Source organism: Nannobrachium achirus (genome assembly GCF_963921795.1).
Source record: "Nannobrachium achirus genome assembly, chromosome: 22".
In the NCBI taxonomy this organism is placed as follows: Eukaryota; Metazoa; Chordata; class Actinopteri; order Myctophiformes; family Myctophidae; genus Nannobrachium; species Nannobrachium achirus.
Window position 1 is genome coordinate 6,477,241 of NC_137829.1, and position 16,288 is coordinate 6,493,528.

The 16,288-nt window shown below is 50.2% G+C and overlaps 2 protein-coding genes across 5 annotated transcripts in view; one reads left to right on the forward strand and one right to left on the reverse strand.

Annotated features, from left to right (window-relative positions):
* caska (calcium/calmodulin-dependent serine protein kinase a) overlaps nucleotides 1–16,288 on the forward strand; it is a 170,779-nt gene that overhangs the window by 110,834 nt on the left and 43,657 nt on the right. For all 4 annotated transcript variants that reach the window (XM_080753417.1, XM_080753419.1, XM_080753418.1 and 1 more), the window contains exons 6-9: nucleotides 11,670–11,772; nucleotides 12,985–13,160; nucleotides 13,636–13,758; nucleotides 15,195–15,278. In XM_080753417.1, the coding sequence (XP_080609543.1) occupies nucleotides 11,670–11,772; nucleotides 12,985–13,160; nucleotides 13,636–13,758; nucleotides 15,195–15,278 (486 nt within the window). The remainder of the gene's footprint in view (nucleotides 1–11,669; nucleotides 11,773–12,984; nucleotides 13,161–13,635; nucleotides 13,759–15,194; nucleotides 15,279–16,288) is intronic.
* On the reverse strand, nucleotides 29–1,328 carry gpr34b (G protein-coupled receptor 34b; the record flags this gene model as incomplete). Its single annotated transcript, XM_080753432.1, has 2 exons — nucleotides 29–623; nucleotides 748–1,328. The coding sequence occupies 2 exons, from the start codon at nucleotides 1,326–1,328 to the stop codon at nucleotides 29–31; spliced, it is 1,176 nt and encodes a 391-aa protein (XP_080609558.1).

Below are 16,288 nucleotides of genomic sequence, written 5' to 3' on the forward strand. Positions count from 1 at the left end.
GACCTGGCACACTACAACCTACATTCATTTAACTATACCTAGTGTCCACTGTCAGCGTTCCTAATCCGAGTTGATGCCCGTCTACTGACGGCATTCCTGCCCCGGCTGATGCCTGTCCACTGACAGCATTCCTGTTCCCACTCGCTACCTCAACAGTGGAGCTGCTCCCCCGGGCCATGCTCTCTCGTATGAAGAGCATGTTGCTTACCAATCGCAGCACCTCTTTTCTCACAGACGAGGACAGCAGGAAGTACATAACGGGATCCAGGCAACTGCTCAAGGCGGAAAACAAAAGAGCCACCTCATTGGCCTTGTCGACCACGCCCCTCCAGAAACAGGAAGTGTGTGTGATCTGGGAGTATACATAGAGCACCCGGACCAGGTGATAGGGGACGAAGCAGATGGTGAATAGAAATAGGACGAAGAAGGACTTCTTGGCGGTCCGGGTGTAGCGGCGAGCGTTAGGCAGGTCCGGTTTCTCCCGCGATGTCCTTAAAAGTTTCAGAGCAATCTTCCCATAAGACACAACAAGTGCGAAGAATACGATCCAGAAGACAGCCACTAAGGAGAGGTTGATGTAGGCTCTCCACTTTGCATTCTGGAGGTTCTTATATTGGAAACACCTGTTCAAGACGTATAGATTATTCGTTTGTGATACTGGTTGCACGCTATACACATACAGGGACTGTTGCGTCAAATGTAAACTTTGAGACAGGATAATTTAGTTTAATTAAAGATAACACCAACCTGTTGACATCCCCCTCTTTCTTCGAGAACACCATCACTGAACACATGACTAACGCCATGACCCAGATGATGGAACAGGCGACAGTGCTCCATCTTCTGGTGTTCGGCCGGTACTGCATGCCATGTTGGATCGTCATGTAGCGGTCGACGCTGATCAACCCCAGCAGTGTGATACTGATGTACATGTTCATGTAGAAGAGGTTTCCCACTACTTTGCACATGGTAGGACCCAAATCCCAGCGGTTATCTTGGCTGTGGTAAAGCACTCTAAAAGGCAGACACACAACCAGCAGCAGGTCTGCAAAGGCCACGTTGATCAGGAGCACGCGGACAGAGTTCCTTTTGGAGTGCACGCTGAAAAACACGCAGAGGGCCAGCAAGTTGCCAGCCAGACCCAGGACAAAGAGCAGCGAGTAAAGAACCGCAAAGAGGACCTTCAGTGAGCTGTCATCCATAAGGCAGGGTTCAGGTGTCATTATTGGAGTCACCGGGCTGTTGTCGTTGGTTAGGAAAAGGGAGGTGTTCGGGAATAGGAAGGTGCTCGTGGCAGTCGTGGTCGTCGGAAGGAAATCGGCCATCATGTTGGGTATTAGTTTCTCAGCGCTACACAGAGGAAAAGAGGGAAAAAAAACATTTATATTTGTTTTGTGTCCTGTCAATAGTTTTATTTATTATAATGATAGCAGATGAACTACTGTATAATGCGTTTTGGAGTTGTTCTGTTCCTCTTGGGAAGATCATACATTCTCTAGCGCTGGTGTATGTGATGGCCCAGGGCCAGCTGTGTGGGTTTGGACTGGATCAGCATTAATCCTGCCCTCTAAGCCAGCCCAGCTGACCACCGTCCTCAGCACCAGGCCCAACAGGAACTAAATTACATAGATTATTTTTCAAGTTCTACTCAACTAAACTTAAAGCGCTGTTATACTTTGTTGCGTGCCGGTGTAATTCACTGAAAATAGAGGATCTACAAGCTTACCTTGCTTAGTTTAGGTACATCTTATCCAAAGAGTAGACGTTAGATTAGATAATGGAAGGGATATTTCATAGAAGTGGTGCTTGTTTTTGTTTCGCAACTAGCTCTACTCTGTATGAAACCGTGCACAATCATTTATTTGGTGCAAAAATAATGAGGTCACATCAAGAGATCCCCAATAGAAAGTCAACACATTTTAAGTTTGCATATTGAGAACCAGAAAAATATGATTCTAATGGTTACAGAGGAAAGTAGTACTCACCGTGTGAATGCAGTCCATTGACTTGTTGAGTGCTCCTGTTTTTCTGTGTGACTGTGTGGCAGCAGATAATAAAACACAGAACGGTAGCTCCCTTGTGACTCCTACAGTGCACTTTCCTTTCATCTGACTCGTTCCACAATTTCCCCATTCTTTGAATCTGATGGAAAAACTCTACAGATTGATTTCCGCAATAGACTTTTTTTTTTTTTCGTTTTCCTTCCCCATCCATTGAGCATCCAATCCCCACGATGTCCTACTTCACCCTTCGTAAACTATACTACGCCACAAGGTCCAAAGGCAAATCCTCTCTTTCCTCTGCTCCCTCTTCTTTTACATTGTGTACAGCTGTACACAGCTGTGCTCACGAGTCTCGAGAGCAGATGGAGAAATGCTGAAAAGAAGAGTGTGGTGATGCTGCTTTGATAGTTGAAGGAAGGAAGCCAGAGCCCCAAAACCACAGCACAGAGCAGTGGGTGACAGAGAGATGGGGCAGTGCCTCGGTGCCTCAGTTTTGATTAGACGTGGAATCACCGTCCACTCACTCACCACTTGTGTTTACAGCATGTTGTCCCACATGGGATCTGATTATAATAGTGGAAGAAATATGTAACAAAAATAGGCTAATGTGTTCACTTCCGGCAGAAAGCGTGAAAATATGCACCTAGGGGTATTTTTGTGCGCCGAATTCAAAAATTGACGGTCCCAAGCACTTTTCCCATGGGATCTGGTGGCTCTAATTCACTTACCATACTAGGGAAAAAAGACCCCCCAAATAATCTTCTTTAAATAGCATGTGAGGGGTCTATCTAGGGGGTTTTCATGATTCTGAATCAATTGCAACCATTTGTTTATTTTCGGTCTTCCAGTTCGGTACTCCCTCCTTTGGGTGGCGCTATTGCGTCAGCCTCACAACAGAACGTACTCACGTTAACTCCCGCAGGGCGATCCCTGATTGGCCGGAGGGCTTGTCACTCAAGTTTTACGGTACTGGGTCAGTCCCCCATAAAACCTGTGGCATCCCACAATACTGTCTCTTTTCGCTATCTGCTCCTCAAATGGTACAGCGCGAACGGAATCTCACAGCTCCTGACCTACGTTATTTGTAAGTATATTTCAACCTATTCTAGAAGATATAATCGTCTCGAGGATAACCGAGAGCGACAGCTTAGGACCAGTCCACCGGTCTCGGGACTATTCTTCTCTTCAAATGTTCAACGTAAAGTTTCACAGCACCGCTGTTTACCTTTGTTGTTAGCTTCACGTTACTTTGCCTAGTGTTAGCTCTTAGCTACCGGCTTCGTTGTTGTTGCTAACGCAGCGCTCAGCTGTTTGTTCCTTGTTGTTAGCTTCACGATAGCCTAGTGTTAGCTCTTAAGCTACCGGCTTCGTTGTTTGTGCTAACGCAGCGCTCAGCTGTTTTTTCCTTGTTGTTAGCTTCACGATAGCCTAGCGTTAGCTCCTAGCTACCGGCTTCGTTGTATTCTGCTAGCTTTGTTATTGTTGGCGTTTGCTGTTTGCTACTGGCCTTGCCTGTGCTCACGCTAATACACGCTTTTCTGCTTTAGACTCTCGAATCTTCTATCGATGCTAAAGTGTTTTGTGTGGACATGACGTCCTCACGCTCCTATGGCCGTTGTGCCAACCTGGCCTGTAGGTTGCTGGTAGCCCCGGACGATCTCCATGGTGCGTGCATCGCCTGCATGGGCTGGCGTCACGCCTTGGATGCCTTAGAGGAAGATCCTCCTGTGTGTTTGGAGTGTCGTGACCTACCTCTAGGTGCGCGTCGGCTCCGCCTGGACACGATCTCCCTTCTCTCCGGCCTCGCCTCTGCTGTGTCCCCGGGCCTCCCTGTAGGCCGGTACAGCGCTCCTCCAGGCGGCGGCGGCGGCGCCTCCGTTCCGGCCGATGAGGGCGCTTCTCCAGACGGCGGCGCTCCGGCTGACGGCACTGCTCCTCCAGCCGATGGTGGTGCTTCTCCAGCCCACTCCAGGGCTGACAGCCTTTCATCTGAATTCTCCTTCTCTGCCCTCGACCGTCACGACAGCGAGGAAGAGGCTTTTGGGGAAGAGGGGGACTTTTCCCCCACCCAGCAGCCTGATGAGGTCGTAGTCCTGATGGAAGAAGGGTCCCCTGTGATCCAGCTCCACCCTGATGTTAATGACTCGCCTCTCTCCATCTCTGCTATGGCCAGGGTTCCGGCAGGCCTCGCTGCCGCCCCGAGCCAAGCAGCTTCTGTTTCCCCTACCACCGCTCAGGCTGGGACTCAAGCAGGCATTGCTGCTTCCCCAGCTCCTGGTGGCACCGAGCCTGTTCCCTCCGCCTTGCCGGGGTCACAGGCCCCCTCTGCTGCCGGCAGTTCGAGTCTGACACAGGCGGCGGCCCTGTCCGCGTCTCAGCTCCCTCCTTCCGGCACCGTAGCAGCTTCAAGTGGCGCCGCTGGCGCCAGCCCTCCCCTTCCCATGGACCCCTGGTCTGTCCTGGAGAGGGCCGCTCGTTTGCAGAACCTCACCGTCCCTGTACGGCAGCAGCCTGCAACTTCTTGCCAACCGCGGCTGGGTGTGGACCGTGCTCCACCCCTGCCGCCTGTCATGGCTTGCCTGCCGGCCATCACTGGCCTACAGCAGGTTTTCCAGGAGACTTGGGCCACTCACAAGGATCCGGAAAAACTGGACTTCCCCACGGAGTTCGAGGGGGCGCAGGAGATGGGCGTTCCTAGATGCCCGCACATCAGCCCTGCCTTGGCCTCCATGCTCCAGGCCCGGTTCCTCCATGATAAGCCTGGTGAGCCGAGTCCCTACTCACTGTCGGGTGTCCACCCGCTTCTAGAGGACAAGTGGGAAAGGTTCATGTCCAAGGCCACCCAGGAGGCTTACAGAGCTGATGGACATGCTGTGAGGGCTCTCAATGCCGCGGGCCTGTTGGCGGCCTATGTGAAGCTCCTCCAGAACCCACCGGCCTCTGACCCTCCCCTCGATGTGGCGGCTGAGATCAAGGCCTCACTGGACCTCATGATCGAGCTCAATTTCCATGCCATGGCTTGGGTGGGGCGTTCCATGGACCAGTGTATGCAGATGGAGTCCACCCGCTGGCTGGAGCCCATTGACTGGAAGAAGGATGAAGCGGACAAAAAAGAGCTCCGCAACCTGCCCTCTTCGGGAACGGAGATCATGGCGGGCGGGCTCGCTCTCTTCCAGGCGCGGGCGGCTGCCAGGAGGGAGACCAGGGAGTTGGTGGTCGAGACTGTACCTCCGACACCTGCTGCCCAGTCGTCTCGGCGGTCGACCACCAGGCAGCGTACCCCGCGTTCTATGGTGAAGGTCGTCCAGAGGAACGACTACAGGGACAGGGCTTCGGGATCAAGCTCCAGGTCTTCCTCCAGAGGGGGGTCTCGAGCCCGGACCTATGGGCCCCCTCCTCCTTCCAGGCCCAAGGAAGACCGTCATCAGCAGCGTTCCCAGCCCCGCTCCGCGAAGGGACGCGGAAGGCAGCAGCGTAAATGACAGTTTGCCCAGGGAGGCACGGCCTCCCCAGGGGCCTCTTGCCCCTCACTTAAGGGCGGGTTCTTGTGTGCAGTGTGTTTGTGTTGTGAACCCGCCCGTGTTGTGTGCTGCAAAAATTCTCAATGCTGTAAATTTCGTGCCTTGCCAATCGAAAATACCAGTAAAGAATTGTGTGTTCGATACAAACTGTGTCTTTCTTCCCTGTGCATCTTCTGTTGCAAAGAAAGTTGTATGTGCTCAGCCTCCTCAGGCACCTTCGCTGCCTCAGCTAGTTCCGCACTCACACAGTCTGTACAAGGGTTTGGTTTCTCTGCCTATTCAGGCTCCAGTTCCTTTTCTGCAAGAGCCACTCACACCCAGCTCACATTCCACTCCTCACAAGGTTTTGGTAAACTGCCCACTGCGGCAGCCCAGGGACAACCTGCTAATGCTAAAAACCATGAGTCCTTCCGGGACCTTTCCAGGAAGGCTAAGGGTAAAGCGCGCTTCCCCTCAGGTGGTGGAAACGCTTTCTGTAGGCCCGAGTCGGGCAAAGGTAAAGAAAGTGGATCACAGGTGGATTCCTGCTTTGCCTGCGGTGCACCACGCGGCCAGGCCGGCGGCAGCTTCTTCTGGCCACAGCGGACGGCCTACAGTGTCGCGGCCGATAGCTCGGCAGGTGCTGCCAACACATCTTTACGCTCCGCTGGCACCTTGTGCAGATCAGTGGAGGAGGTGCAATCCAAACCATTGGATTTATCGCACTATTACAAGGGGCTACAGAATACAGTTCAAGATGTCGCCCCCGCTTTCCCCCACGGTGAGCTTCACCAGGGCCGAGGGCGAGAACGCCCGCATTCTGGAGGAAGAGATACAGGCCCTTCTCTTGAAGGGGTCTGTACGGGAGGTCCCGTGGAGTCAGCTCCATTTAGGGTTCTACTCCAACTACTTCCTGGTTCCCAAGAAGACGGGAGGGCTGCGGCCCATATTGGACCTCCGCGGTCTCAACCAGTACTTGATGACCTTCAAGTTCAGGATGTTGACCGTTGCCAGCCTGCTTCGAACCGTGAGAGAGAACGATTGGTTCACCTCAATAGATCTGAAGGATGCTTACACGCACGTGTCGATCTATCCTCCTCACAGGAAGTTTCTGAGGTTCGCTTTCCAGGGGAGGGTCTACGAGTACGCAGTCCTCCCCTTTGGCCTGTCTCTCAGTCCACGCGTTTTCGTGATGGTTACGAAGGCAGCTATAGAACCTCTCAGGCGGCAGGGGATAAGGATCTCAAACTACATCGACGATTGGCTAATAAGCGCAAGTTCGAGCCAGGAGGTGGCGCTACACACCCGGGTGGTGATAGCGCACCTCGAGTCCTTGGGGTTCGCAGTCAATTACGAAAAAAGTGTGCTGAACCCATCTCAGCGGACCACCTTCCTGGGTGCAGAGTGGGACTCCCGGGAGATGGTCGCCCGCCTCTCTCAGCAGAGGGTGGACAAGTTCTTGTCCCATGCCAGCACCTTCCTTTCCGAGGAGGAGGTCTCCTTCAAGTTGGTGCAGCGGCTCGCGGGCCTGATGGCTTCGGCCGTGGATCTTGTGAGTCTGGGAAGGTTTCACTTGAGGCCTTTCCAGAAATGGATGCTCTCTTTGAACATCCCCTCTTGCCAGGGCGGCACTCTGGTCCGGGTCTCCGAGCGAGCACGGACGGCCCTGAGCCCTTGGCTGGTTCCCGGCTTCCTTCGAAGCGGCGCCAGGCTAGGGGCGGTGATTCACAGGAAGGTAGTCACCACGGACGCCAGTCTTTCGGGTTGGGGTGCAACCCTGGAAGGACGTACGGCGAGGGGACCTTGGGGCCCCGACTTAATGAACAAGCACATCAATTACTTGGAATTGATGGCGGTGTTCCTGGCGCTCCAGGAGTTCGAGCCCTTCATTCGGAACTGTCACGTCCTCATCAGGACGGACAATACCGTAACAATGTGTTATGTGAACAAACAGGGGGGGCGGCGGCGAGCCCTGGACGTGCTGGCTCGCAAAGTGGCCCTTTGGTGCTCGGTGCACCTACAGTCGGTCAAGGCCTCCTACGTCCCTGGTCTTCTGAACAGCGGGGCGGACCTGCTGTCCAGGAGGAGGGTTCGCGACGAGGACTGGTCCCTGAACCAGTCGGTAGCGTTTCAGATCTGGACCAAGTATGGTCATCCGGTGGTGGATTTGTTCGCCTCTCGCGAGGACGCGAAGTGCTCACTGTTCTTCTCCCTGAGGGGGCCTGCACCCTTGGGGATAGACGCTATGGCGCACGATTGGCCCCAGGGCCTGCTGTACGCCTTCCCACCGATGGACCTCATTACTCCGACCCTCGAGAGGGTTCGTCGTTACGGTCACGAACTGCTTCTAATAGCACCGAGGACGGGGACTTGGAGCTCACTGATAGCTCCGCTCCTGTACAGGGATCCTTGGCAATTGCCCCAGATACGGGATCTGCTGAGTCAAGCGGATCGCGAGATCTTCCACCCGGACCCTCAGAGGTTAGACCTGTGGGTCTGGCCCGTGAGAGGGAAAGGCTGATCGCAGCCGGCCTGAACCCTTCAGTCGTTGATACGATGCAGAGGTCCAGGGCTCCTTCTACACGTAAGGTGTATCAGGGCAAGTTGGAAGCCTTTGAGGAGTGGTGTCGGGTTAAACACCCTTCGGTGAACCCGGTGTTCTCCTCAATTCCGATCATTCTGGAGTTCCTACAAGATCGGGTGGATAGGAACTGTAAGGCCTCTACGGTGAGAGGTTACCTTGCAGCCATTAGGGCCTGTCACCAGAGCCTTGATGGCGACCAATTGTCCAAACACCCGTGGGTGGTACAGTTTATGGCAGCGGTTAGGCGGGACTCCCTGACGGCGAGACCCCTGGCCCCCGCCTGGGACTTGGAGGTGGTCTTACGGGGATTGAGGCAACCCCCGTTTGAGCCTCTGGAGAGCATCTCTCTGAAGCTCCTTAGCTACAAGACTGCTCTCCTTCTGGCCTTAACCACGGCCAAGAGGGTTAGTGACCTACATGCCCTCTCAGTGTCAGAGGATTGCATGAGGTTCTCTCCGGACGGCCGGCAGGTGCTACTTAAACCTCACCTTCACTTCATTCCGAAGAATAAGGTGGTGCAGCATGTTCCGGTGCGGCTTTTGGCCTTTCATCCTCCTCCCTTTGGTACGGAGGAGGACAGGCGCCTTAATCTTCTTTGCCCTGTGAGGGCACTGAAGATTTATTGTGAGAGGACTCAGGCGCGCAGGAAGTCGCGCAGCCTGTTTGTTCCTCACGGCAAATCCACCGCGAAGATGGAGATTGCTAAAGCAACCCTTTCGGGGTGGATTGTCGACGCCATTAGGTTGGCGTACGATAGTGCGAATGTGGCTAGACCTGTAGGTTTCACAGCTCATTCCACTAGGGGGATGTCTTCCTCTTGGGGTCTCTGGCAAGGGACCACCATTCAGGAGGTTTGTTTGGCGGCGAACTGGACTTCGCCGTCCACCTTTGCAGCTCATTACCAGTTGGACGTGGCTCCGCGCTCGTTAGCGCATTCAGTCCTCCAGGTGGCTGCTGACTCTTCTGCAGAATGAGGAGGACCCTTGTGTCTTCCTCCTCGTCTGGAGCGCTTGGACTGCCCTTGTGCTTTCTGGCGCGCTCCTCTTCCTTTTCTTTCCTACTCACTGCCCCCGACTGATTCCGGTGGTCTCAGGGGGGGACCTTGTGGGCGAAGGTGTGTCTGGAAGACGTCTCCTTTGCCGTTCATGTGTATGGTGAGTAGACGTTGGCCGACGTCGCTTACGGGAGTTGACGTACCCAAAGGAGGGAGTACCGAACTGGAAGACCGAAAATAAACACAAGTGTTTCGAACGAAACACCTGTTTATTTAGGTCTGGAAGGAGGTACTCCCTCCGAGTCTCTGCCCTCTGTTCGATTTTTCGGAGCAGATGCTTTCAAGAGACAGTATTGTGGGATGCCACAGGTTTTATGGGGGACTGACCCAGTACCGTAAAACTTGAGTGACAAGCCCTCCGGCCAATCAGGGATCGCCCTGCGGGAGTTAACGTGAGTACGTTCTGTTGTGAGGCTGACGCAATAGCGCCACCCAAAGGAGGGAGTACCTCCTTCCAGACCTAAATAAACAGGTGTTTCGTTCGAAACACTTGTGTTTTGCACGAAAAACATTCCTTGGGCAAGAAATGGACCCTATACAACTGTGAAAAGTGATGACTCATCACTAAACCATAGTTTTGTGGGGTCCATTTCTTGCCCAAGGAATGTTTTTGTGCAAAACAAATGCTTGGAATGGATTCAGAATCATGAAAACCCCCTAGATAGACCCCTCACATGCTACTTAAAGAAGATTTTTGGGGGATCTTTTTTTCCTAACCCTAACCCTATGGTAAGTGAATTAGAGAAAAGTGAATTTGAGAAAAGTGCTTGGGACCGTCAATTTTTGAGTTCAGCGCAAAAAAATACCCCTAAGTGCAAATTTTCACGCTTTCTGCCGGAAATGAACACCTTTTTCACATATTTCTCCCACTATAATACAGCGGTACCTACGTAAGAAATTGGTTCCCGAAATAGACACTTCATGCCATCCAAGTAATCAAAACACTGGCTAGTGGAGATAGCCAGGAACGAGTTTAAATTGCCACCCAGGAGACGGTAGCCGCAAACCAATGTCAACATCTCAAGTTAACGTTTCTTAAGCATAGAGTAGCCTACCATAGTGATTATGAATTGTGTTCATGCCAGCATATAGTCTTGGTTCAGTGTAGAGAAATAGCATAGGATGGACTCATGCTTAATAAAATGTGTGGCCTGTTCTCCGTAGGCTTCTGATCTCACAATTTTCAATGACTTTTCTGTAAAGTCGCTATTCCCTTTCATTTGGTTTCATCATGTATCATAATGTATCAGTATGTCCTATGTCAGTGTGCTCACTTTGTTCATTGGCTGCTTTTATTTCAACGGTGCTTGAGCACATGAATAAATGGTTTTAAATAACGAGAAGTCCAGCAGAAGAATGTTATACAATAATTACGGGCAGTTTTGTAATCTCCTGTTGTGTGTATGTGGTGTAACTGTGAACAAAATAAGTCAGTCAAAACTACATAATCGGTCATATTTTAGGAACAGGATGTCGAACAAGAGATGTTGGTGCATGCAGGGTTTTCGTAACTTTTAGATTCTCTCTGTGATACTGTTTACCCATTTTACATCAGTACTTCACAGTTATCTTGTAATTGTAAATAGGCTTCCAAAACCTTGGTGGTTCAACAGTCTGCACCACCACATCACACTATCAACACCATTCACACTTCTCACAGGGTGTCCAACCACTCTTTTCACCCTTATAAACATCAAGGTCTCTGACTGTCTGAGTCACTGACTGATGATGTTGCATCACTCACCTCAGCCGTGTGACTTACTCTGTCATGTTTTTTGTTTTTATCATAAAATTCCTTGTATAAATCTGTGTTACCCACCTCCTGATTAACTCCTGGGGTAATGTTTCAGTTAATGTTGTTGAAACAAAGGACACCAAACGGATACAATTCTAAAAACACAAAAATGTCCATTTACTCTTGTTTTACTCTAAATTGAATTCAGATGGTTACTTTACTTCTAAGAACATAATGGTATGTGCAATACACTAAGTTATAAAATCACTATCGAGTTGCTGGAGCTTAAGAACACATATTATTTATTCTGTTTGGTAAATGTTCAGGGTTACGGTAAGTAGCTGCCCCAACACCTTTGATCTGCCGTGGCTAGTCAGACAGTTTCAGCTAAAACAGACAAAGAAATGATTTACCTTTTTAATGTTTCATTCAATCAAGTCTACACTGAAAATTGACGAAACTACAAAGTTGTCACTAAAAGGAATGAGAGTTTAAGTCACAAGATGCTGCCAAAATTATCACCAGTAAATTTGAACCTATGCTTGTCAGTTACTAAAGGCTTTTAATCTCAGATTCTGTTGGTTATTCATGTGTGCTAGTGGTGGGCTGGAGGGTATGTGGAGATCTGAGGGCTTTGTGGTTTGGGGCTTTGGGTGTGTCATACATGTGATTATTGTCATTTATAGGAGGCTGTCCCTCTTTAATTATCAAAAGAAGAGCTTCATATCTCCCTCTCTTTTTTCCCCTTTCCCTACTCCCTTCCACTTACTCTTCTTTTCCCCCTTCTTCTCAGCCCCACTGTGTGTTGCTGGCATCCAAAGAGAACTCTGCTCCAGTGAAGCTAGGGGGGTTTGGAGTAGCAATCCAGCTTGGCGAATCAGGACTGGTGGCAGGAGGTATAGTACATTCTGTGACAATACAATGATATCATTGCAATACCCAGTTTTACAGACATGTGCATTCACACAGACAAACAAACACACTTTTCCCATTCCCAGTCATTACACATATTTTATATCACTGTCTTACAGTATGTTCCTATTACCAACTGAGTGGTACAACTTCAGGACATTTTCCTTTTCTTAGCATTGTATCCACAATTCGCTTATTTGAAGGCACCCTTCCCCTGGCTCCCCATCCCTTGTCTATGAAAACGCTTAACGTGAGAAGAAGTGAACCTCGAAGTTCTAACGGCATCTGCCACAGTTGGAAACATGAGTATGGAAGGAGCGGATTTTGAAAAGCGAGGGAAGTGCCAAGATATATTTAAAAAAGAAAGACTGGCAAGAGGGGATCCCAAAAGGCTTAGGAGGGGCTTAGAGTCAGCCCGGACTTGGACTATGCTTTAGAAAGGAGTGGAAAAAATAATGTGTACTAACCACACACATTACGTGACATATTGGTTAGCGCACATCAAGACACCTCTACTGGAACTTTACGCTGTAATGAAGGGGGTCAAAAAGTCAAGTCGTTAATTTTATTTTCAGCTCAGATAGTTCTAGACTAGAGGTTTTTCATTTTCAATTGTATTTGTATACCACATTTAATACCAAATAAATTGCATTCCATTTGTCAGTGTGACTGTGCTCCTGTGATGATTATCTACACGAGCATGAGATCACAAAACTCACCGGACGCTAAGATACATAGTTATTACATGGACATAACATTGAACCCTTCAATGATGGTATAACTTAAAATACACAGATATAACATCATACAATCCACAAAATTCATTCCAATTGGCTACCAAAATGAAAAAAAAAAAAAAAAAATCTCTTGAACTGTAGGTCGTACAATCATATTAGTTTTAACCCTATGATTCAACTCCCCATATAGGCTCCACTTATTTGTGCCAGACTAGAATTTTCAAAACACACTTTTTGCAGCTGCTACTAAGTATTAAGTACTAACTACTACTACTATTACGTCTCTAGATTCATGTGATCAAGATGCATCAGTCAGATTTGTCATATTTCAGGACCGGAAATAGCAGCTCTAAAAGCTCTACATTGTGAGCTGGCAGACCGGCTATTTCTGGCACCCAAACACCATAGTAAACTAGTCTTTACAATACTACAGCTCCACTGCCATGGTTTGTTCATCAGGTCGTGTGGGTACTCCCCACTTCATGGCCCCTGAGGTGGTGAAGAGGGAGCCGTACGGCAAGCCAGTGGACGTGTGGGGCTGCGGAGTCATCCTCTTCATCCTCCTCTCAGGCTGTCTGCCCTTCTATGGCACCAAGGAGCGCCTGTTTGAGGCCATCTGCAAGGGCAAATACAAGGTAAGGGTTCATTTAAAGAAGCAACTTTCCTCTTCTACCAAGTATTTGAACCTGTTTCTTGCGCAAGTGCTGACATTTTTGCCGTTGAGCTAATAGAGCCGGCCTGCCTGCTCGGGGCGAAACATTTCAGCAGGGAGACAAAATACAACCACCCAATAGTATAAGTTAAATTGTATCAACTCATTCTCTGCCACTTGACAAGTTTTGATGCTGGATGGCGCAGTTCGCTAGCCAATGGGTCATATAAAGTTAACATACTTGGACAAAATTACATTTTATTAATTCAAAAAGTCACATAGTGGGGTTTCTCACAGAATACCCTGTGAAATCTGCAGATTTTACTGTGCGGTATGGTTTCACGCAAATCTCACTGAGCTAAGAGTCGTTGCTGAGCCTGAAGAGTGTGTGTGTGTGTGTGTGTGTGTGTGTGTGTGTGTGTGTGTGTGTGTGTGCGTGTGCGTGTGCGTGCATATAGTTACATCCACGCCAATGGGGTCACATCTCAGAGAGCGCTAAGGATCTGGTGAGGCGCATGCTGATGCTGGACCCTGCTGAGAGGATCACTGTCTACGAGGCTCTCAACCACCCCTGGCTCAAGGTACACACAGAATGTTTCGTGGATTGCTCCTTCCTCCATGTATAATACCAGTAAGACTCCCTAATCGGGAGATAAGCGACCGTAGGTGGCTTATCTCCACAAATAGGGCAAAAATTTGTTTTTCCAAAATCTTCCTGATCCATGTTGATGACATGAGTGTAGACATGCTGTGTAGTGATATTCGTGATTTTAGGGCAAAAACTGTAGGAGCAGTGTCCAAAAATGTGTTTTAAAAATTGGCCTGAAGGTGGCGCTAGAATAGGGCCATGTGAGAAATGAGGGGTGGGGTCTCCACGTTGCCTTGGCGGACGAATAGGTACCGGCCCCGGCTCTCCCGGACGCTCCTAGGCCGAGTTAGGGCATTTTATGTGCGCTGCAGTGGCAGGGGGTCCTCCACTGGGGGCGCCACCACTTTTGCATCCGTTCTGGAGCACCAGGAGTCGGTGGTCCCCGGGAATTCCCCGTGAGAAGCCCCGTTGGGGTGGTCATTTGGTCATTTTTGCACATTTGGTCATTTTTTACATCTGGGGGTCCCCCAGGGACCTGGGGGTCCCTGGGGCTCCGGGGGTTGTAGTTTGGCAGGCAAGGAGTGTGTGTGTAAAATCTGGCATGGATCGGGTCAACGGGTGCGGAGATATAAGCAGGGAAAAAGTGTGACGTGTGACATGTGAGCACATTTGGTCATTTTTTACATCTGGGGGTCCCCCAGGGTCCCTGGGGCTCCGGGGGTCCTTGGAGGTTGTAGTTTGGCAGTCAAGGAGTGTGTGTGCAAAATTTGGCATGGATGGGGGCAACGGTTGTGGAGATATGAGCAGGGCAAAAGTGTGACGGACTCACTGACTCACTCACAGACAGCCGGTGGAGGTTTTGGAAGTAAATGCGACCTACGGTCGCAACTATCAGTTAGGGCTGCATCAAAATGTTAGATCACACCAACAGTGATTTGTTTTTGGGCTTTTATGCCTTTATTAGATAGGACAGTAGACTGACACGAAATGGGGCGAGAGATGGGGAGTGACACGTGGCAAAGGTTGTCTGGACCGGGAATCGAACCTGCGACGCAGCCAGGCATCGATGCCTATGTGGTATGCGCCTGGACCAGTAGGTCAGCGGGCGCCCCCTCCTCAACACATTTCATCTCTAATGGAGTGTGTGAACATGAACCCAACAGTTCTACGGGAGTGTGCCTGCTTGTCACTACGCCTGTCAGATTGCCCGTGGCGTGCCTCCCTATCTGTCCGCTTGCCTCTCATTGAAAATGAATTACTTGGCACGTTGGTCGCTTCCCGTGTGAAAAGATCTTAATACTCTCTAGCCACTGTCCACCTGTGTTCACGCGTTGCTGTGGTATTGCGTCACAGGCAGCGCTGTTGAGCTGCTTTGTATTAGCTCTGTGTCTGTGTGAGTAATGCTCTATGCTCCGCCACTGTTCCCAGGAGAGAGACCGCTACGCCTACAAGATCCACCTGCCAGAAACTGTGGAGCAGCTGAGAAAGTTCAACGCAAGGAGGAAGCTCAAGGTCACAGTCTACACTCTACACAGGCTAACACCCCCCATCACACACACACACACACACACACACACACACACACACACACACACACACACACACACACACACACACACACACACACACACACGGTCTGATGTGGAGACAAATATTGCATTTAATAACAGATTTACCTCTTCTCTTAAGCTCTATTTTATATCTTGAAAATTGCAGATTTATAAGCTCACAGTCACAACACAATTTTGACAAATTTGTTAAAAAAAATTGAAAAAGGTGGCGCAGTCGGTAGTGCTGTCGCCTCATAGCCTAGGTGGGTTCAATTCCCGCTGGGGATGCTGGGGGCCTGAGGTGGGGTTGGCAAAAGGGCCTTTCTGTGTGGAGTTAGCATGTTTTCCCTGTGTCCCCTAGGGTAGGTACCCTCACAAAAAACATGCAGTAATCCTGGTCTCTATAATGCCTCCCCCTGACCAGCCGGGGCGCCTGATGGAGGGGAAAGGAACTGGTTGGAATAACGTGTTCCTTCCACGCTAGTGATGCGCGGATCGACCCGGTGCCCCCACCCGCCCGCCAACCCGCCCGCATGCGGGTGGGTGGGTCGAGGTTTTCAGACTCCATTGGCGGGCGGCGGGCGGGCGGGTTATCACCACTCATGTGCAAAACGTAAATAAGAATAATCACCTGTTCTTATTTGCCCTTTATTCTTAATAAGAGTAGGCCTATAAGAATACGAATACAACGTTTGAATACGAGCACGACGAGCGAGCGAGTTTTAAAATGCGCCAGAGAGGAGCGAGGTTTCTCCTCCGCTCCTTGGTGCCAGGACCGTCCCAATTCCGCTCCTGTTGGGGCCGCGAACCACAGTTTGCCAACATTTTACACAACGTGAGGTCGCGAGCACAGCAGAGAAGATGCACAAACAATTCAGCGTGTCGCTGATCAGGATTTCACTTATATGTCTCTGTCATCCACACAAGTCCGTTTATAAATACTTTGTGTCGGTTAAGTTATATAACCAGCCA